The following is a 22,731-nucleotide window of genomic DNA, read 5'->3' as shown; positions in this document are numbered from 1 at the left end:
TAAGACGGACACCAAGTAACTGGGTTCTCATACTCAGATGCACAGAACATGAAAGGCCTATTTCCTAGAAAAAATAAATAAATAAATAAAAATGTCATGGAATTAAAATGATTCCCTTAAGCATTACAGATTTTTAATTTGGAATTAATCAGCATAACACAACTGAAGTAATGCTTGTTCATAAGAAGAGAGAACTGTAGATGTGATGAACCAACTAGTATCTTGTTTAGGATCTAATGCAGATTTTCAGAATTAAGAGAAAAGGTTGTGTATTTCTGGAGACTACTTTTCAGACAGTTATAATTGACAGAGGGAAATAACACCGGAACAAACAGAGAGCACAGATAGGTAGAGTGACATTACACATTAACTGTAAACAGAAATTAATAAAAAAACAATTACCAATTGTTTGTTCATAGGAAGAGACAATTACTGGAAACTGTGACTGTGGTATTGGTTTACTCTCAACCACACTGGAGAAATTAAATTTTTCTTGAGAAAGGTCATGTGGTATTGGTAGAAATATCAGTTCAGCTCCCTCTTTAAATTCCAGCTTTCTATTTGGAGAGATTTGACTTGTTGCTCTTCCAATATTTTCTAGATCAGAAAAACAATTTATGTGACCAGGTCAAAAAAAGTATTCTATTATTACCAGCACCACAAATATTTCCACACCAAATGTGGTGTATTCAAACAAATATATGATTCTTTTGTGCACTAATTTAAGCTAGTTTCCTATGTTCTTACTCTGTTTGCATGTCTCCTAATCAAACTCACTGGTGAGCACAAACAAATAAAAATATGTAGCCAGTTAGAGAAAATAAGTTGGTAAGAGCTGCCGGTCAATCCACTATTGAAGGTTTGGCTTAAGAAAGACAAGTGATACAGTTACACACAAAAAAAAAAAAAATATATAATCCAACCAAGAGACAGAAATCATCAGAAATCAGGCTTACAGTTTGCAGTTAAAGAGTTTCATATATAATTTTATATTCTGTGTTTTTTTCTAATTCTCAGTAACAACTGAAACCTGATTTAGAAAAGAAAGGGAAAGGGGGAAGGGAAAAGGTGAGGGGAAGGGGAAGGGAAGGGAGAGTGGGGGGGAAGGGGAAGGGGAAGGGGAAGGGGAAGGGGAAGGGGAAGGGGAAGGGGAAGGGGAAGGGGAAGGGGAAGGGGAAGGGGAAGGGGAAGGGGAAGGGGAAGGGGAAGGGGAAGGGGAAGGGGAAGGGGAAGGGGAAGGGGAAGGGGAAGGGGAAGGGGAAGGGGAAGGGGAAGGGGAAGGGGAAGGGGAAAAAAAATCTTTTACTATTTTAACTGTATATATGCTTCATACATGCTTCATTTTGAGCAACATGATTCATTGGGAGGTGTCCCTGCCCATGGCAGGGGTGGTTGGAACTATATGATTTCTATGGTCCCTTCCAACACAAACCATTCTATGATTCTATGATTCATTAAGTGAGAAACACTTCAATGAAGTACTCACCTTGTGTGTGTGCAAGAAATAATGAAAGTAGTTTTCTACTGTGTCTCAGTGCTCTGCTGTGAAATTTAGATTTTTTTAGAGTTTCCCTAAAACATTTCAATGTATCATTCACATCAAGAGGTACATAAACTAGATGTTTTGCTTGACTGCTACCTGAAATAAATTAACAATTATGGAGAACAAATTTGCATTATATAAACACATATTTTTAGTTTTAAAAAATGTAAAACTAAAATATATTAATGCAATTGTCACTTTTGTTTCCCCATTCAAACATGAATTAAAGAAAAATCATTATCAGGAACAACACTTCTGAGCAGTTTTATCTTTTTCAGTGTTACATTTTGGTTGTTACATGAAACCTATTTTCTCTGAATTCTATCTGCCCTGACCATGCATCAGGTCAGCTTACTACTTTGATTCTGGTGTCTTACGTCTGGGAACAAACCTTTAACTACAACTGTTGGTCCTATTTACTACAATTCCTGTAGTTTCTACATACCAAACCATCATGCTCTGGAACACATAATATTATCTAGTCTTACATACAGAATTATTTACCATTTAATGACTTTCCTTAGTTGAATTCCACACAAAGTCTTGTGCACAATGCCTTGATGCTTCTGTGATAGGAGAAACTATGCTTCTATTAATGACTAAAACACTTTAACCCCAATTGGAAAGAACAACATCTATGGGTAAAAAAAAGTGTTCTGTCACCTTATACTTCCTTTCAGCTTTTGTACTGATTCTATCATTAATAGTGCAAGTTCACATTAACTTCTGTGTGTGTTGGTGGGTATCCAACAATACACACAGAAAACTGAGCCAAGATCACCAAGCTCACTCAATTTACTGTAGGTCTGGATGACAACTGCTCTTCTCTGCTTTCAGATACAGTTTGAACATATTTGGAGAGATCTTCACAACATTATTATCCATCCAAAATATCAAAAATAATAATTTGAAAACAAAACTGATCTTATATTAAAATAAACCACTTATAGGAATGGTGGAAGACCTACAATAAGAAGGAAAACCAAAACCAAAAAATCCTGTAGGAAAAAAAATAAAAAGGTTTAGGGAGAAAAGAGAACTCATGATACTAAAATGAGCTCTGACCTGTATAATCATTTTTAATCTCAGGGTAGGCAATGCATCCAGGAAAGACCAGTACACTAGCAGCATGGGCAACAGGCAGCTGTAGGTTCCACCCTATGTAGTCTCTGCAACTCATCTAAAAAGCAAGTTTTGTTTCGTGATCATTGAACAATATTCAGAAAAAAATAAAATATTTAATGTTTATAGTTAAGTATTGAAACACACAGTCACATGACAAAATAAAAGAGGACTAATTTACAAAGACACTGATGTCCTGTTGTTAGTACCCAGGTCAATAAATGTGAAATATTCACAACACCTTAGTATTGGATATATCATATAAATGCTCAGATGTGAAATTATATATCTCAATTTGGGATCAAAGTTGGAAAATGTAAGTAATTTATATTAATGAACTAAACTTGTATCACTTATGGTGTTTGCTGTAATCATGAGCAACTCACTGATGTTCAGCAAATACTCCTCCGTTCTTTGTCTGGACAAATGCTTGCGAAGAACCTGTATGTGTAAGGGTGCAGGTATGCCTAAAGAACACACTGCCTGTAAAACACAGTGTCATGCAGAATAAGGACATGCAAAATAGTTTTAAGCAAATAACAGAAGCAGTCTAACCCTGTCAGAAATGAAAATTTCCAGACAGTGCTTATCATCTAGTTGTACTAATGTAGACACATCACTTCATGAGCAAAGAAACAATTCAGAGAAAGCTCGAGTCTCTCTGAATGGCATTGCATTGTGAAACATAGTCACACCTTCCTAATTTCTAATTTGATGCTGTCTTTTCTGAGTAATCTTTATTTGCTATTAGTTGACATTAGTTTTCATTCTGTAAGTTAAGATGTCTTTCAAAACTATATTGCTCTTCCACATTACTCAGATCATAGTGGTGTAGAATTAGACAATATCCCAGGTTGGAAGGTACCCACAAGGATCATCAAGTCCAATACCTGGCTCCACACAGGATCACCCAAAAATCAAACCATATGTCTAAGAGCATTTTCCAAAGACTTCTTGAACTCCAGCAGGCTTAGTGCCATGACCAAGTGGCTTCCCTAGGGAGCCTGTTCCAATACCCAACTACCCTTTCGGTGAAGAACCTTTTCCTAACGTCCCCTGTCACAGCTTCATGCCATTCCTTCAGGTCCTATTGCTGGTCACCAGAGAGAAGAGATCGGCACCTGCCCCTCCACTCTCCATTCTGAGGAAGCTGTAGGCCACCCTGAGGCCTTCTCTCAGTCTTCTCCTCCCTAGGCTGACCAACCAAGTGACCTCAGCAGCTCCTCATATGTCTTGCCCTCTGGACCTGAAGGGCTACCATCTTCATAGCACTCCTTCAGATGCTCTCTAATAGTTTTATGTCCTTCTTATAGCCTAAAAACACACACAGTATTCGAGTCAAGGCTGCACCAGTGCAGAGCAGAGCAGGACAATCACTTCCCTCAACTGGCAAGCAATGCTTGATGCACTCCAGGGTACAGACAGCTCTTTTGGTTTCCAGGACACACTGGTGACTTACATTCAACTTGCCATCAAACTGAACCTCCAAATCCCTTTCTGTGGGGTTGCTTTCCAGCCTTGTGTCCCCCAGTCCGCACATATAGCCAGGGTTGTCCCTTCCCAGATGCAGAATCCAGCACTTGTTCTTGTTAAACTTCACACTGTTGGTGATCGTCCAGCCCTCTAATTTGTCAAGATCTCTCAGCAAGGCCACTCCACCCTCGACAGCATCAACAGCTCCTCTCAATTTAGTATCATCTGCAAACTTAGTATACCTTCAAGTACTACATCCTAGTAATTTATGAAAACACTAAAGAGGACTGGCACTAAAATGGAGCCCGGGGGAACTGCACTAGTTACTGCCTGCCAGCCTGATGTAACCCCTTTTACTATAACCCTTTGAGCCCAACCCATCAGCCAGTTGTTCACCCACCATATTATGTACTTTTATCTAGAAGGATACCATGAGAAACAGTATCAAAAGTTTTGCTGAGATGCAGTAAGATTACATCAACTAGCTTCCTTTGGTCAACAATATTGGCAACCTTGTCATAAAAGGAAATTAGTTAATTAAACAGGCCTTTCCCCTCATGAACCCATGTTGGCTGACCACTGACTACATTGTCTTTCAAGTGTTTTTCAGTAACTTCTGCAAGAACATTGTGGTTTGTTGGTGGTATGTGGTGCCTTTTTTTATACAAAGAACTATGTTCTGAATGGTGAGGCCTGAAAGAAGTCAGTAGGAAACAGCTCCCTGAAAGACATGACACAGCCTTGCAAGCATTATGTAGCAGTATGTTGTCTCTAGGTAAGGCAGTGTTTCCTGAACCCCAACCAAGTTCAGAACGATACTGTCTTGGAGCTCTAAAACCCATTTTCCCCTCCTCCTTCAAGTTCTGTGTATATATTAGCTAATAGAAACATATCAAAAATTTCCACCATACCACTGACTAGAAAAACATTTTAGAAATAAACATTGGGCTAAAAAAAAAAAAAAAAAAATCCTAGTTTTTAATAGCTAATCCCATGGAAAAAAATATCCAGTGGGAATATCAGCTTACTAAAGATATAAAGCCTTAACTTCCAGTGAGCAGCTGTTTTTCTTTGGTGATAATCAAGTTCTTAAAGTTTTTCACTGGTGTTGCTAGTGTTTGGATTAATTCAATCTGATTAATTTTGGTCAGCATCAAGAACTAACGTGAAATTAGATTTAGGCTTATAATATGGAATGAGTACACAATGCATGGAAGAAATGTTCTCTGGGTCATCAAGTCCAGACCTCTCCTGTTGCTGGAATCATGTCAGATAAGCCCTTTCGTGCCTTCAATCAATTATTTTCATTAAATTATTCTCATAATTTATGAACATTATGGAAAACCACATTAATCTAATCAGTGAACATACTTTTCTACATTTAGTTCACATTTAGAGTCAGTATCCAAAAAAGAAATTTGAAGTTCACCTTATTTGCATTATCAGATAGATACTTTATGAAATTAGATTCATGGCTCTCTGGACTACTGAATTGCTGTTTTCTTTCCAGGAGCTGCCTCTGAGCATACACCAGCAACGGAATCACCTGTTCTATATATCTCTCACTGAAAAAAAAGAAGCAAAGTACCAATTAATTAATTTATTAATTAATCAAAATAACAGTATATTTAACATTATAATACTGCTTTTTAGTATTTGTTAAAGTTGTTGTAACTTACTGTGTAAATATGTTAAATTGTACAGCTATGTGTACAAGTGCTTCCCATTTCTTCATTTGATACAACAACTCTATTGTTTTAAAAACCAGATTACATATCCATTTCAAGTCTACTACATTCACATCATCCAGGGGAGACTGTGGATGGAGATTTGAACCACCATTCTCATCAGTAATACCTCCTAAACAACTGGGAATGCAGAAGTTGCCTTCAGGATCCACAATCTACAGTGAAGAAACATTATTCTACCTGTTACTGACAAATTTGTTTTTAGGAGAAATCAAATTATATAGAAAATACAGTGCTTGTCTAAAAACTTGTTACAAAAAATAACCTGGAGATATCAGAACATAACACAAGAGAAAGAAAATTATCTCTACAGAGAAGACATGATAATAAAGAATATATCATCTCAGTATTTTTACCTTAAGAGAATTGGTTGCTTGCAGTTCAGTTATCATATGAATGATCATGTCTGATGCCAAATAAAATGGCAACCAGATGGTGTTCCTAAGAAACTCCTTCGTAATGGGAAATGCATCCATATGGGAATGGGAATGTTTAGCAATTGACTGGGATTCTTGAGTACAGTTCCAAAGTTCTCGGCAAGCATTTTGAAGCAATGTCCAGTGGCCACCACGGTGAGCAAGAACCTATGTATATCATTCAGAATAGAGTTATACTTTGAAAATACAGAAATTAAAAGCTCCATTCTTTTATTGAGAAGGTAGAAGTAAACTTTCAAAATTAGAATCAACAAATCATTTTTAATAACAGATTGCTTAATATTTCAATTTATATAAGGCATTGTAAAAACTTAATTTGGAAATTTTCATAGACACACTAATTTATAATTGATTTAAATTGTTGCTTCTGGTGTGAGAAAAAGAAAACAAATTAATTCACACCACCTAAAAATAAATTTTTACTTGGTTTTAGGTGGTTTTATGGGAAGAGTAGTCAGACTGCTTTTCCTTTCGGTCGTTGGTCTTTCTGTCGACACTACTGACGCATCCACTGTCGTGGTTTAACCCGGCTGGCAGCTAAACACCACGCAGCCGTTCGCTCACCCTCCCCCCTCCCTCTCTGGGACGGGGGAGAGAAATGGAAAGTGAAGCCCGTGAGTTGAGATAAAGACAGTTTAATAAGACAATTAAACTGTTAAACTTAAATTAAACTGTTTTATTAACAAGTTAATAAAACAATAAAGGGAAAAGTAAATCTGCAAGTATTTTGAGAAATATTTAACAAAAAAATGTGAAGGAAAGTTATAAAGACTAAATTAAAAATAAAACACAGTTTAATTATTATATATTTGATTGAGATATGCATTATGATAGGTAATATGTCTGACATTTGACACATTGTGCTTGAACATTTTGCAGAAGATAAGAAATCATTGTTTTTTCCCTGGAAAAAAAAAAAAAAAAAAAAAAAAAAAAGTATGTTTGTGTTTTGTTTTTGTTTTTGTTTTTTTTCCTTAGGATTTTTTATGTAAAAAGTTTTGCAATAAGGTGTTTAGTAGTAAATACAGTGTTTAATAAGAAAACGTATATTACCACTGCTCTTCTTAAATGAAGAAAGATTTTTGTAAAATGATCCAATAAAATGGTATTTGATGGAAACTGGCTGCATTCTCTGGGGGACTGTGAGATGGATATTTCCATATCATATGTCATTTGAGTTTGAGGAGTACATGTTCCACTCAATTTACTGATGTGCTCAGAAGATCTATCTGTATCTGAAGACAAAACATTCACTGGTTAAAAATGAGTTAAAGTTTTCCAAAACATAAAATAGATAATATTATCAGTCAGCTAGGATTTTCCTGTGCCAGCTAAATACTTAAATGTTAGGAAATGCCAAAGTTAAGGTTATCATATTCAGAAGGTTATGATATTTAAAATGTAAGATGCTTTTACTTAAGATGAGGAAGAAGCAGGAATACAAAAAAAAGTTTAAGCAAAATAATAATATGTACCAAATAGTTTTTCAGCCTCACAGCCAAAACACAACCATCCTAGAAGTTATCAAGTTTTAGGAAGAAGTCACCATGAGGCAAGCTCCCAAGAACCTTTCTGAAACCAAGTTCTCTTTATAGAAAAAGTTAGGAAAAAGTTTTGTGACAAATTCTGTGGTATGCATAGAATTGCTTCATTATTTTATTCAACAGCAACTGCCCTCAAAGGGGAAACATAAAGGTTCATGGTGGTGGGATACTATAATATTTGAACTATAGGTTTCATGGTAGAATTTCACAATAAACTATGTTTGATGTCCAGGGCAAACTGCATACTTCAATGAAATTCTTTCACTCAAAATTGCTGAAACAGCTAGGATGTAATAAGCAGGATTAATATTAGTTTTCAGAAACATTCAGTTCCCAAGGCTTGTAAACATAAAGAAATACAAAAGAGTATGAATACAAGTAGGCTGTTGCAAAGAGAACCTGTGAGTTCACCAGCTAGTTTTGTCATAACTCCTTGGAAAAGGCAGAGGCTGGTTGATTCCTACCTAACAAAGGAATGATATGAGAATTTTGCTCTCTACAGCTCTGACAAGAATGTATTCCTTGAAGTGCTTTTAAAAATACCAAACTTTTGATTTTCTCTTGAACTTACAGTGGTTAGGCAGACTAATATGTGTTGACTTGTGTATTATCACTGTCTGAAGTAATCAAAGTCCTATATTTCACGATTAGCTGCAAACAGGGGCCACCCTTCAGATCCTTTTGAAACCTCAAAGGATGTTACTGAAAACAGCTGGGATAACAGATAGAATGGTAAAACATGAAAGATAAATTTGAAGAAAAAAGGTGCAAGGTAAAAAAGGATCCTGAGGTAGCTTCTGCCTCGGGAAACACTGTGGAGCATGCAATGCAGAAGGACACCTAAACTATTTTACTTTCATAGATAATAATAAACTTCCATCTATAATTTTGAGAATGACTTACAGAATGACCCAGGAAATTATTGGGCAGTTAGGAAATCTAAAGAAAATTATGGAGCAGTTAACAACCACAGAAATTGATAAAAATTCTAATTGCATTTAGAATAATATGGAATGTTACCAAATTAATAGGTGTAGCAAGTACGGTTTCTGCAAACTAAAAGCCAGTATCACTAAATTATTAGAGTTTATAAACTTAGAATGAAGAATCATCACTTGATAAAAATATTTATCAACACAAAAATAATGGTCAGAGTTATTATAAAGGTCTCATTATTGACTATGACTTGTGCTATAATAGGTATGTCAAAAAAGAGAAAATACAGGAAACACTTTTGAAATCCAGAAACCCAATCTCCTCTTTAAACGTGCAGGAGTGATTTTCCAATGGTAATGTGCAAAAATAATGATGCAAGTCAGGATGAAAGTTAAGAGAAAGAAAAAGGTACGTTTAAACTGATTCAATTTTTATACCCATTAAAAGTTCTTACAAGTTTGTTTTTTGGTCAGTCCTGAAGGTGACTTTTTAAGGAGAAAAGGAGTTGGTGTTCTTCTGTTATTCTCTACAGATTCTCCCATCACTACAGTTCCAGAATTATTTAAGGAGAATATTTCAGGATCCAGAATATTGTAACTGCAGAATGGAAGAAAAAGGAAGGGGGGGGGGGGGGTGGAGAGGGGAGGGAAGAGAGAGAAAGAGAGAGAGAGAGAACTTTCATATACACATATAAAATTCAGTCTCTCAAAAGTGAGTTTTCATTATTTTTCAAAACTTCCATTATATTTCAAAACTTTCAAAAGATATAAAATCTGACCAGTCAAGTAAGCAACCAAAAGTGTGCATGTCACCTGCCCTATGACTGAAGACAAAATGTAGTACACTGTATATTCATTTGCATGTGGAAGTTGAGTTGGTCATACGACAAACTGACTGTTGATACTGTGGTTCAAATCTTTGCATTAATGGCAATAATATAGTGATCTACTTTAATAGCAATCATTTTAGGAGAAATTTCTTCTCAGAAAGAGTAGTCAGGCATTGGAACAGATTACCCAGGGAGCTGGTGGAGTCACCGTCCTTGGGGGTGTCTAAGAAAAGGCTGGATGTGATACTTAGGGACATGGTTTTGTGGGTAATATTGGTGGTAGGGGGATGGTTGAACCAGATGATCATTTGTCAAGTTGGTCTTTGCCAACCTTAATGATTCTATGATTTATAATACAGTAAAATATACCTGTCCTGATACTGTGAACCACCAATTCCAATGTTATATTGCTCTTCCAGTTTCTTTTTAAATAAGTGGTAGTGTGCAATTGCCAGATAAATATTCATCTGAGACCTCCAGGGCATCTCTTCAAGGCATATTTGATGAAACTTCTTTCGGTTTAAGTAATTACTAACAATTGGTTTCAGCAGTACCACTAAGGTGCGATGAGCTACTTTTCTCAATTCTTCCTTGTGTTTCCTATAACAAAATATTTGCAGAACAAAAAATTAAACTGTGTTTTCTCAGAGCTCTAGAAAATCAAATCATGATAAAGATACACAAGTACCCCCTTACATATCCACAGACTTGTATTAACTTCAGAAGGATATGTCATGTTTCTAGCAAAATGATTTTTGCTTCAGTCAAGAAAAACAATTGTGCTTTCCATCTTAAGTGCAATTAACACACACTAAATCCTTTCTTCTACTTTACAAATTTCTTCTATTTTTTTTCAAATTACTTGTATTTCCTCTTTTTGAAGATACATAACAATACTGTAATCGAACCACATCATTTTGATAAACTGATCCCTTTATCATTCAAAAATATTTTTCTGCTTGTTTTCAGCCTTTAAAATGTGGACAGAACTGCATACTGTATACAATACTGATTCTTTTATACAGCAATAATATTATGTATTATGCAAATGAGCATCTGAAATAGCAAAAAGCGCAGGATAGGTTAGATATCCCTTCCCTTGCATTGAAATACATGAAAATCATGTTAATGAAGTTTTCTTTTTCTGTGGAGGGCAAAAAACAGACAGTTCAGGTACATGTTTAGAAGATCATGTACAGAAAACTTTTTCAGAGATCTTTGTTTAAAATACTTCTAGAATCCATTATGTGATTGCTTATATTCATATATTTTCTAGCTTTCTAGTTGTTAACTGCTGGAAGTGTAAGTGACTAAAGCACCAGTTAATGAATACTATTAATTCCTTTAGTTCAGAATGTACTGTTATTGCTAAGTTAGTTAAATGCATATAATTATCAGCCAAAAGACAGGGTTTCATTTCTTGCTATCAAGGAATGGTTTTCTGAAAGTTACTGAACAGATAAGCCAAAAAGACTAGCAGAAGGATGATAAAAATTGATACAGCAACAAATAAATATTCTTTATTAGATTTCTAACAACTAAGCTCCCCAAGATAGTTTGAAAAGCATTATAATACACAGATTAACACAGCTTTTCTTCTGTAATAAATTAACATGCTCAAGCTAACACAACTGAAACACACTCTTTGATTATTAATACAAAGACCTTAAGATCTCCTACAGTTATTCTCTGAAATAGCGATGAGATAGATTTTGTTCTGTAGACTGGAAGCCAATTTTATAACAAGCTTAAGTAGCAAACTGATTGAACTTTGCACAAATTCATCCGTTTCACAGGAAAAAAAAAAAAAAAAAAAAAAAAAAAAGTTAAAATATACACTTAACTGTAAACTAGATTTCAGACAAAATGCTTTGGTTCTGTAAATCAATTTGACAACTTGCATTCGTTTACCTTTGTGCTTCTGGAGATTTCATTATGTCTGGATGTTTCACAAGGTACTGTTTAAGAGTCTGTCTTTTTCTAATAGGGCTCAACGTTTCTTGTCTTTGTTTCTTCACAGCTGATGCCTCTGTTTTTTTTAAAGCTGAGGTCTCCACATTCTTTAAAAACAATCTTTCATGACAATCTAAAATGCACTTCAAATATTTATTTATACCTATATTATCAATTACTTGAGGTATACAGCAGTTTGGATTATGCAGGAATGGAACAGAACAGCAAATAAATTCTGGAACTGTTTGTCAAAATATGTCAGAAAAAGAAATATTTAAATTTCCAGAAAGCAGTTTTTCTAGAAGGGATATGTCAAATGGCTGACACTAGGAAGCAAGCTATTGTTTCATATACTATTGGTTTCTGTCTCAAAAATAATTACTTTTTTTCACTATTGTTATAAATACTAAAAATCTGCAATGCAAAACCAGAAAGAAAAGTCTTTCCCACATCTATCTCAGATGCTAGAAGTATTACAGTATTACTTAAGGGTTATGAGGGAGAAAACTCTTCCTCAAAAACAATACAAATCCATTAAGATTATTCTTATGTGGGAATAAAAGCACAAATACATTTTAGAAGAATTCTAAACAAATAGCATTTATTGTGCAATTAGAATGTCTGCAGAGGAAACAATTACTCATGAAAAAGTCTAAGTACAACATATTGCATAAAAAGGCCTAAACTGATCTCCTTTTCTTAATGTGATGATACCCAAGGCATACATATTTGTTTTTCTAAAGGGAGCATATGAAAGCTCTCATTGATTTTGGAATTCATTACTCGAACTTATCTCAAATACCTCACAACAGTTGGTCTTTCACATAAATCCAGTGCAAACTTTTCTTCTTGGTTTTAGGAGTGCAGAGGTTTGCAGAGTGATAGAGTTTGTATCTTGGATTTTAGCAATTACGTATGTCTTCTTTTTTATGAGATAGTTTTTTAGAAAATATTTTTGTGCTTATGGCATTGCTGCCAAGTAAAGACAAACATGACTCCTTAGAAGTAAAACTCACTTTCTGGAACTCCCCAGCTCCTCGGGTGTACTTCTTGGTGCCTTCAGGCAGAATGGGAGAACGTGATTCTGGTCTTGAAGTTCCATTGATACAGAGAAGGTGGTCATTCCTCCTGGCAAAGAAGTAATAATGATAAACTTATCATGATCATGTTAAACTCCTTTCAGAGTTAGAGGGTTTTCTTTGGGAACAGGTAGAACACGTGCAATTTGTATTTCACTAGGAGTAGTAAATTTGGCAGTTTTTCTTTCCTATCCCACTGTGTCATAATAATACAGTGAATGGCCATATTATAAAGTGGTGTCTGTGAAAAGGAAAAGTCTGGAAATTGCTGACGGTGGACAGGATCTTTGAACAGACACACTGATTTCTCAGCTTCAAGGGAGAAGTCTCCATGTACAACACAGTCTCAATACAACAGTTTCTAAGCTATATAAACTTTCTGTGTTCAAGGAAATTCTGCAGACTAGGAGCCTTGGGAATGGCTACAGATGGGACTACAACCATGTAAAATTTACAGTTTCTGCTGTAATTGTGACACCGATGAACCTAAGTTTTAATTTTACAGTACAATTGTAACAGCAACCTACCTTTTCAAGTAAGCTTGCACATTTCCTGACCATTCCAGGACACTTTGAAACTTCTCTTCATTCAGGATTTTGTACAAAACTTGAACAAAGAACTCAAGAAAACGTAATTTCTTTTTGAATTTCATCACTGCAAAAAAAGCAATAAAAATAACATTTTTTCTATTTATTCTGTAATAGGTTTCTGAATTCAGCTGTAATTACAACTGTGTATCTGTCAAAGCACTCATTCATGTTATGTTGCATGTCAATTAAAAAAAAAAAAAAAAAGGCAGATTTAGATTAGATATAAGGAAGAAATTCTTTAATACGAGGGTAAATTTGCCCAGAGAAGTTGTGGATGCCCCATCTCTGGAACAAGGCCAGGTTGGACAGGGCTTTGAGCAACCTGGTCTAGAGGAAAGTGGCCCTGCCTATACAGGGGGTTGGAATTAGATGATCTTTAAAGTCCCTTCCAATCTAAACCATTGTGTGATTCTATGGTCCTTTGATGAAGAAAAGACATACTGATACTAAAACTGGATAGGTCATGATATACAACAGCAGTTTTTAAATACTTATTTTTGTGACTGGGCATCCAGAATCACAGTTTCACTGTAATTACATACACTCCTGGAATGACAAATATTATACAGACTAAGAAAACAGTTTTGGAACTATTTTTGTGTTATTATACAATAATATTCAACATGACTAATTGTACACTTGCCTGAAAATTTGGGGGAAAAAAATAATAATAATAAAATAATAATAATAATAATAATAAACAAAGTAACTGCATCCTAATTACTTAGGCTGTTCTTCTCAGTGACAGCCACATTAGTGTACAAGCATCTCAGTTCTCACTGCAGCAGTGGAGCTGTGTTGTAGATTTAGGCAGCTTTTTAATTGTTTGCAAACTACTTTGACTGTTGAGCTGTATTGAAAAATTTTTATCAAGAAATAAATGAGCATTTATCCTATCTGAAAGCTATATTAATTTTACAGGCTGGGCTCCACTCCATACCTGTACTAAAAAAAAAAAATAAAGCATTGGCAAAGGCCACATACCAGAAACTTAAATCCTAGTTCAAAAACACGAGGGTATTCAGTCTTCTGTGAATTCCTCCTTCAGTAACAAAATTTAATGTGGAAATGGTGTCTCTCAATTTAAAAAGAACATTCCACAGAAATGAAAAATTTGAAGACTTGGCACAACTCATGTTCAAGTTCATGAGAAAATAAATGTTATCAAAATTATTTTAACTATTAATATTTTATATATTAAATATATATTCTAAACATGTTTTAAGTATTTCATACACTTCTAAATGTGACTATATTAAAGATTTTTTAAGCTATGTTTTAGTTGATTTTTTATATAAAAGAACAAAGTGAATAAAAAAATTCTAAGAGCTTATTCTGAGCAATAAATAGATTGCTTTATATTGGAAACTTTCTAAAGTAAAGCAGCCCTTACTACTAAAATAGATGCCAATCATCCTACCTTCACGATAAGCAGTGTTTGATGTCCAACATGAAATTATAGGGTAGAGGAACAAAGGATCTTCCTGTCCTGTAAGCTCTGATCCATGAACTACATCAATAAACAAATCAAATCCATTATGACAAGTAGTGACAGTGTAAAATAGAAACTCTACATGGAACCATAACTGAAGACTAGAAAAATCCTTCTTTAGTACAGTTGCTTTTAAATCTCTCACTGTCATCCAGAGAGAAATTTAAAAGCTTGCTCTCTTGTAACATGAGTAACTGTGCCACTGTGTAATGAAGAGCTTACAGATATGACTGATGAACTTCCAGATACAAGACTAATGAGGAAAATGTCTGGAGTCCATCAGAGGTATAACATCTCCATACAAATCATCTGTGGAGGAGATGATTTGTGCAGTAAGGAAATGTCCAAAAAAGATATTTAAAGATATACTGCATGAACTGAACACATGATGCTATTAATGACTAGCGCTTATAAACATAATTGGTATACAGACATCATAAATAGATAAAAGAATATATTTTTTCTTCACCTAAATATTTATGTAAATAAATTTAATTGCATGTTATATAACTATTCCTATACATAATGTTTTATGTGTGTAAATAGTATATAAAATATATAGGTGAACAATAACTTGGATTCAAGCTTCCAAGAGTTAAAGACAACTGTGTTACCAGCTGATGAGCACCAGAACAATGTTACATGTGCTACATGTGCTACTTGATATTTTGCCTTGATAAAGGTATATAACCTACAAACTTTATGCTGAGGTGAGTTCCATGGTTGAAAAAGATGAATGCAGCTGGTCCCTGAAAAATGTGAGGTTAAAAATGGACTCTATAACAACCAGTTGTGATTGTGGATTAACAGCTGCAACCTCCACTTGCAACAGTCTATTGTATGCAAATAGCATCCTATTAAATAGGACAGACAGCAGGACAAGCAGATTATTTATTATTTTTATTAGGTCAAGTCACATCTCCTGTTGGTGTTCTCTCTTATTTGACAAGTTTGACAAAGATATTACTTCAAGTGAGGATTTTAACAAAGAATAGTGCTTCCCAAAACATTTAAAATTGGAAAACATTTGAAATTTCAAAATATAATATTGCAGTGTGTGAACTTTTCCTCAGTTTTCTGCGGAAGACACAGATTAACTCTTTTTCATTTTTCTCTTAGAGAATCATCAACGGAATAGTAAGTATTGATTACTCTTAAGTATTTCCTATGAAAAAGGCTTTTGCCAATACTTGTTTTCAACAGCATGCCCTACAAGTGTGCAAATTGTCCTAAATCATTTATACATATTTGTATGGATGGATGTAAGCTTTGTTATTTGTTATGCATGGCAACAGCAGAAGACTCCTGTATTGACTAGTATACAATTATCCTATTGGAGCAACAGAGCAGACTTTAGCAGTCAAGTATTTGTCAGTTAATGAAAACATGTTCTTCTTTAACTGATCAGCTTTAACTTTCTATTAAGAAAGAATGGAACATCCTTTTATTAAATAATGTAATTTCCAATTAACTTACAGAACTCATTCATCCTGTAACTTGTCCTGCAGAAATGCAGGCATCAATGTCAGCAGCAGAAACTGAAGGATCAGTGCACAGATAACAGAAGTTTTGCATCATGCTTTTTATCCTGTTTGTCACAGAAATACTTTCTCTTCTAAAATATATATATATATATGTGTATACATTGGCAGTAGAACACAACTAGAACATGAATCAGCAGTGTGCTGTTTCAGCAAAGATGAACTGCACAGAGAACCGGCAGGTCAAAGGCAGTGGCTATTGCCCTCTATTCAGCACTTGTGAGACCACACCTGGTGTGTTTGATTTTTTAACTCCATAGTCCAGTGAAGGGCCACCAAGATGATAAAGAGCACATGAAAATGCAAGGAGAGGCTGAGAGAACTGGATGTATTCAGTCCTAAGAAGAGAAGGCTAAGGGGAGTTTACGCCTATGTAAAGGAGAAGTACAGAAGGTACACCTCAGACTGTCGTCAGAGGTGAACACCGACAGCACAAGAGGTAATAGCTGCAAGTTGGAAAACACAAAATTCCAAACAGATATTTAAAAAAAAAAAATTAACCATAAAGGTGGTCAAATATTAGAACAGGTTGCCTGTAAATATTTTGAAATCTCTTTCATCAGAGATTTAAAACTTGACTGGAAAAGTACCAATGCAACCTAATCTCTGGAATAAATTACTTCCAGAGATGCCTTCCAACCTAACTTGTTCTATGATTCTATACAGGTTCCAAGGAGTAGAAAATTCCAGGTAAATACAATGGAAAAAAAATCTGTGGTGGCTCTGTGTTCTAAATTTTTATGAAATTTTCTTCTTAAGTCCTACTTACTACTTCATCTAACTTTGGCAGAACAACTAGCATGTAAATTCTTGTGCTTAATACAGACTCTAAGATATTTTAAAGTTGATATAGTCATTGCTGAGTTACTAGGTAGTAAAATGCTTCTCCACATGCAACTCCTTCACAAAGAGAACAATTTCTCTTAACCATATGCAGGAATTCTTTCATACACTACAAATTCCTACAATAGTCATTGCTACTAGCAATGGTAGGGTGGTAAAACACACAATAAATAGGCAACGGTCTTTGCCCTTGCATTTTCTGATTTACGAAGATAAAGCAAGCCTAAAAAACTTGGAATGAAATTTACATGGATCAGAATATATTTAACAGCACAACAGGACAATGACCACTCCCTTCTAAGAAGGAATGAATGTTTTTGTGGAAATGATGAAAGCAATTAATAAAAGGCATTATAAACACCACTACAAGGTATAGAGAAGCTCATAGAAATTATGATTCTGTTTGATTTATAATCAAAAATATATCAAATAAAAGTTCTTAGGCAAACAATATTTACAGATGAACCATAGTAAACTGCATGGAACATGGTAAGAAGTGTTTAATAGTACACTCACCTGGTTTTGTCAGTCTCAGGAGATTTGATTCAAGAGCATTTAGATTTTCTGTTGCTTTTTCCATTGCAGCTAAATGGGATGTCTTTGCAGAAATGTTCTGAAATATCAGGTACTTAGTTATAAAAACTTAGCTTTTACCTAACTAAAAAGAGCACATCAACAGTGAAGTTTGGATTAGATCCTAAATATTCTTATTCCATGTTTGGTAATTTAACCAATATTGTCCTCTTTGTAAATGAGCTAAAATTGATGTCCATAAAAATGCTAATATAGCTTAAAAAACTTGACCATGATACATTTTTGACTGGCCCCCCAGGAAGCCAGTGAGTTTGCATTGCCACCAAAAAAAATGTAGGGAAGTCTCACAGGCTACTAGAACAGCATATTTGAACAAAATTTTTGACCAAATATGTTGCTTTCCAGAAAAAAAAAAAAAATATATACATATATATATATATATATATATATATATATATATAGTAACTACTCTTTTGTAGAGTAGTTACTTCCTAAAGATATGAAAATCTTCCTCTGGAAGCCAAGTTTTTTCTTTCAAATGAAAATGTAATTTTCAGTCAGCGCTATTTGCCTCAAGGTATTATATTGTTCCTATGATCTTAAATTACTTTCTCTCTCTCTCTCTCTTTTTTTTTTTTTTTTTTTTTTTTTTTTTTTTTTTTTTTTTGGTATGAGCTTGAGAGAAGCCATCACAAACGCAGCAAGAAGCAATGAAGAAAATCATTTGTTCTGGATTCTACCAGTGTCCTACAGGTGTTTGTTTGTTATTTTTTTTTCCAGAAATCCTTCCCTGTAAGCTGATTGATTGACTTGATGCTCCTCTCAATTTATCTCTTTCATGCTCACAATGCTTGTTTTCTTCCTGTCTCATTATTCCTATTTTCTTATATCTTTTTCAAATCTCCTCTCTAGTAAAATCTCTTCCAAAATTATTTAAAGAAAAACAGACAGAAAAGTATGCAGAATCAACACTTTAAGTTGTCAGAAATCCTCCACAACCTACTGCATCTCTTTGTAATTTAAGAAGTTAGGTCTTTGAGGTTGAAAGTTCTTCCTCAACTAAGATTTTTTTTTCAGTCTACAAAGTTCCCAAGTTACTCTCCTACTATGACTCTGTTTCAAGTAGCTGCTACACAAAATGAGAGGCTAAGTTTCTACACTAGGATACTTCTGAATTTCCTTTCTTATACAATTATTTAACTGAGTTGTTTGTTGTTTTTTTGTTTTTTTTTTTTAATTTATTTCTTTATTTCTGTCCAGTAAGACATTCCTGCAAACTGTATGTGCAGATCAATTAGGGATGCTAGTAATGATATCTGCAGGATCCTAATGGCTCAGAACTGTACTATTGCTAACCCCTCTCCAGTTCAGCTAGAGGAGGCCCTGTACCCACTGCAGTCTGCAACTGGTCCCAACAAAGATGGCTGTAATGAAACAGAAGCTTCTCAGCTGTATTCTTGGGAATTCCTACTCTATTAGGAAACTCTTATTCCATACAATCACTTCTAAAACAGAAATGAATAAATATGGTCTTTAAAATAATAAAATAGCATATTTAGAGAAATTATAAAGTGAATGTAAGAACAATTACTTCTTTGTTAGTGTGTGTTTCTTCAGTTTCTGTAGCTCCTGAGCGACAGAGTGAGGCTGTTTGCGAGGAATCCAACAATTTTTTCCCATAGTTAATAATAATTACTGCTAGTTCGTATTCTTTCCATGAACGTAGAACCTATTAAAGAATCATCTATTATACTTTTTGTTTTGCATAACATGTAATGTTTAATTATTATCTACTTACACTTGTCAAAATGCATTAATATTATAAATAGAAGTTAATTGCTCAATACTTAAGTTTTCCTTAATAAAACAATAGGACTATAGACCTTTAAAATACTTGGAATTGCAGATATACTGTGTGTTATGCTTCTGCTTAGCCATTGACTCTGTTCCTCAGAGAATAGAAATACTTAACCAGAAGTATCTATGGCAGCACTTGACATTCTTCTTGTTCTCAGGCAGTACTGCCATCAACGAACATAAGGGGTAAGTAGATGATCCTCATTTACCTCTCTGGTATCAAGTGAACATTTGAAAATCTCAACCATATTAGTGAAGTTTCTCTAATAAAATAGAATAGTGAAATTTTGAAAAATATTAAAATTATGATTGAACAGTGTTTCATATGTATTTTAGCTGGTTTTATCTTCTTTAGCTAGAGCTCTGAAGACTGAAGTGTATATGCAATGTAGTTTCATGTTGAGATGTTTGCCTTTGGAATAGAAAATAAGTATACAGGTTACTTTGATAGTACAGTAAATAGTCCAATTAACTCAACAGAGAACTTTATAACATGGACAATATTGGACACCTTGTGGGTCAGACTTTTTTGATGCCGGAACCAGCACTGCCTTGCTCATAATGAAATTACTTGAGTCACTTGAGGTTCATCTATTTGATATTTTTAATGCATTCAGGATTAAAAATGCAAAAGAGAATCACTGAGATTGGTCATGCCATGTCCACACTTGACCAGAAAATAATGAGTTCATCAGTTAACTCAACTGATATTATGTACCAGTTAAATCAACTGATCAGTTAACTGATCTATTTGGAAATAGATGTCGATAAAGAATGTTACCACATAAAAGTTATTTTGGAAACCAAGATACAAGATTATTGAGAAATCTCTTTTTAAAAATGTGTTTCTTCCAGCAATTCCTCAGGTTTCAGCCACCTGTTCTGAATGTCTCATGGCTAACCCCCTGAAAATCCTCATGTGACATCAAACACACCATTTCCTTGGAATTATTATTTCTCTCTCTTAGTAAATCCAGGCTTACTTTTGCAATGGTGTCCTCCCTCATTCAGTAAGCTGAATGCTGACACATCCTGAGATGAACAACCTTTTAGTACTAAGTTCACAGGTGAGTGAACTGTAAGAAATATTTAATGAGTAACAGCTTCTTTATTGATGATGCAAGAGTAGTGATTCAAGCACAGCAAAAGGTTTAATTTGGTAGTGCCACAAACATCACTTCCAATATTCTGGAATTGAACAGACAGCTCTGAGGTTGGCAACTACCAGGAGTTGAACTGTAAGAGCCAGAGGCTCTAGCCTGAGGGACAGAGTCTCTACAAAGTTAGATGCACTAACAGACATTATTGGCCCTGACAACCCTCAACCACCCTGAACCAGGCCCTCTCTCCATGGGCCCAGGAGCTCTCTTTCAGCTCAGACCTGAGCCTAGAGTCCCTGCCTGAGCTATGTTGTAGGAGCGCTGATCTCCAGCACACTCAAAGCCGTGACTGTGCTTGGCCATGGATCCACTGGTTTGGACACCTGACACATTAACAGTGTCCTAGGAGTGCTCCCATCATGATGGACACACCTGCTGGGCTGTGTCTTACCCTGGCTACCCTCACCAGACTTGATCCTGACCTGCAGATTGACTTCACAGCTTGACCTGCCTCATCACCACAAACTTCCCCAATGATCTGGACTCCTAGTTGAACCTGACTGCCACCCCTGGCCTGCCCTGTTCTTCAGCTGGGAACACTGGGACCATCCCTTGCTGGCAAGGCATTGCCCTGCCAGCCATGGGCATTGCCCTCACATCCTGGCTCCACAGCCCTCGCTGTGCCCTGACACTGCCCTCACAGCCAGGAGGGCCCACACATTGATTAATACCAAAACAAGATATCACTCTGAAGGCCAGCTTATTAAATCTTTTTCTTTTTTTTTCCTGTCAAAAGCAGTATCTTAAAGAAAGCTGTAAGCACAATAATATACAACATACCTTTGCTGTAAAAAATGAAGTACAAGCTATCATATGCTGAATACTCTCATAACATCCAGCCTGTCTCCTTTGCAAAATAGCACTTGGAATTTCTTGAAGGACAGCCAAGCACTTAATGAGGATCTGTAAATACAAGGATTAAAACAAAGTTTGGAACCTGCAACATACAAGTTTATACCTCTGTTCCATGTATTTTATTTGACAGTAAACTTTAAAAATACTTTAAAATCCAACAGCTATGATGAAATGTTAGCTCTACAAAAACAGTAGTAACATCTCCATTGAATGTAATGGCATCAAGATTTCATCAACAGCCCTTCGGAATAAATGACAAGTTCACAAAAAAAAAACTTAGATATTAAATTAGAGATACATGATATCTTTGCTGATTTAACTAAAATGAAATCAAAGAATGCTTAATTCAGTGAGATGACATACTCCCAGTAAAATACTGCTTAAAACTACATTGAGCTGGTCAGAATTTTAAAAGAAAGAAAAATGTGTCCAGTATGCTCAAAAAGACTGTACAAAAGTTGCATGTTTCTCCTGTATATTTGCTGAATCTATTTAAAAGTCTGCTGCTTCAGAAATGACAGGAAAGCATTCAGGTACGCTGTTCTGAAAGCAAAGGTGCTTGTTTGCTTCTAGAAAGGTACGGTTGCCTGAAAACTATAGACTGCATAGACATTATCAAAACATTGGGAAAAAAGACAAAAGGAAAAAAAAAAAAAAAAACACTGGCAAATGCTGCTTTTCTTTCCTCAGAATTGTTATTTGCAAATAGCATACAAATACAAGTTACATCACAGATTCCATTATAATTTTAAAATACCAATGAATCATCCCACAGAAACAACCAATATTCTGCATTTACTTTAGCATATCTGAGAGCAGAATCTGTGCAGCTTACACTGAACATATGCACTGGAAACACATACAACCAATACAGGCTTTTCTTTCAGTAACTCCTTAGAGTTTGAAGCCTACATGTTTGGCTCTCCCAAATACATGTATATTCCATTACAAGTTTAATTAGTATCACTATAATCACAGGAACTGAGTGACAGCTCTCACTTAAAATGTTCTCACCTGAACTACTGGCACTGCAGAAATCTTGTGATAAATAATCGGAGCAAGGAGACCATAACATTGTACAACAGACTGCAGTGTATAACTTGCATCATTCAACCAATTACCAAGTTCAATTGCCACAGTCATCCTTTCACATTCTGCTAATCTACTGGCCTGTAAAAGAAAAAAGGGAAAAAAA

General features: G+C 35.1%; 1 protein-coding gene across 1 annotated transcript in view; it reads right to left on the bottom strand.

Annotated features, from left to right (window-relative positions):
- The window catches only part of CFAP54 (cilia and flagella associated protein 54), a gene marked incomplete at both ends in the record, with an annotated part of 109,035 nt that overhangs the window by 43,414 nt on the left and 42,890 nt on the right, over positions 1–22,731 (bottom strand). The window contains 17 exon segments of the mRNA XM_082752042.1: positions 403–597; positions 1,487–1,639; positions 2,609–2,723; positions 5,568–5,703; positions 5,818–6,041; positions 6,243–6,470; positions 7,377–7,558; positions 9,258–9,400; positions 10,002–10,232; positions 11,544–11,692; positions 12,602–12,713; positions 13,192–13,318; positions 14,675–14,764; positions 17,647–17,743; positions 19,259–19,393; positions 21,462–21,584; positions 22,551–22,706. Coding sequence (XP_082608168.1) covers positions 403–597; positions 1,487–1,639; positions 2,609–2,723; positions 5,568–5,703; positions 5,818–6,041; positions 6,243–6,470; positions 7,377–7,558; positions 9,258–9,400; positions 10,002–10,232; positions 11,544–11,692; positions 12,602–12,713; positions 13,192–13,318; positions 14,675–14,764; positions 17,647–17,743; positions 19,259–19,393; positions 21,462–21,584; positions 22,551–22,706 — 2,596 coding nt within the window.

This window comes from Aythya marila (assembly GCF_965140915.1).
Source record: "Aythya marila genome assembly, chromosome: 1".
Taxonomy (NCBI): domain Eukaryota; kingdom Metazoa; phylum Chordata; class Aves; order Anseriformes; family Anatidae; genus Aythya; species Aythya marila.
Note: the sequence above shows the minus strand (reverse complement) of the source record. Positions and strands in the feature narration are given on the sequence as shown.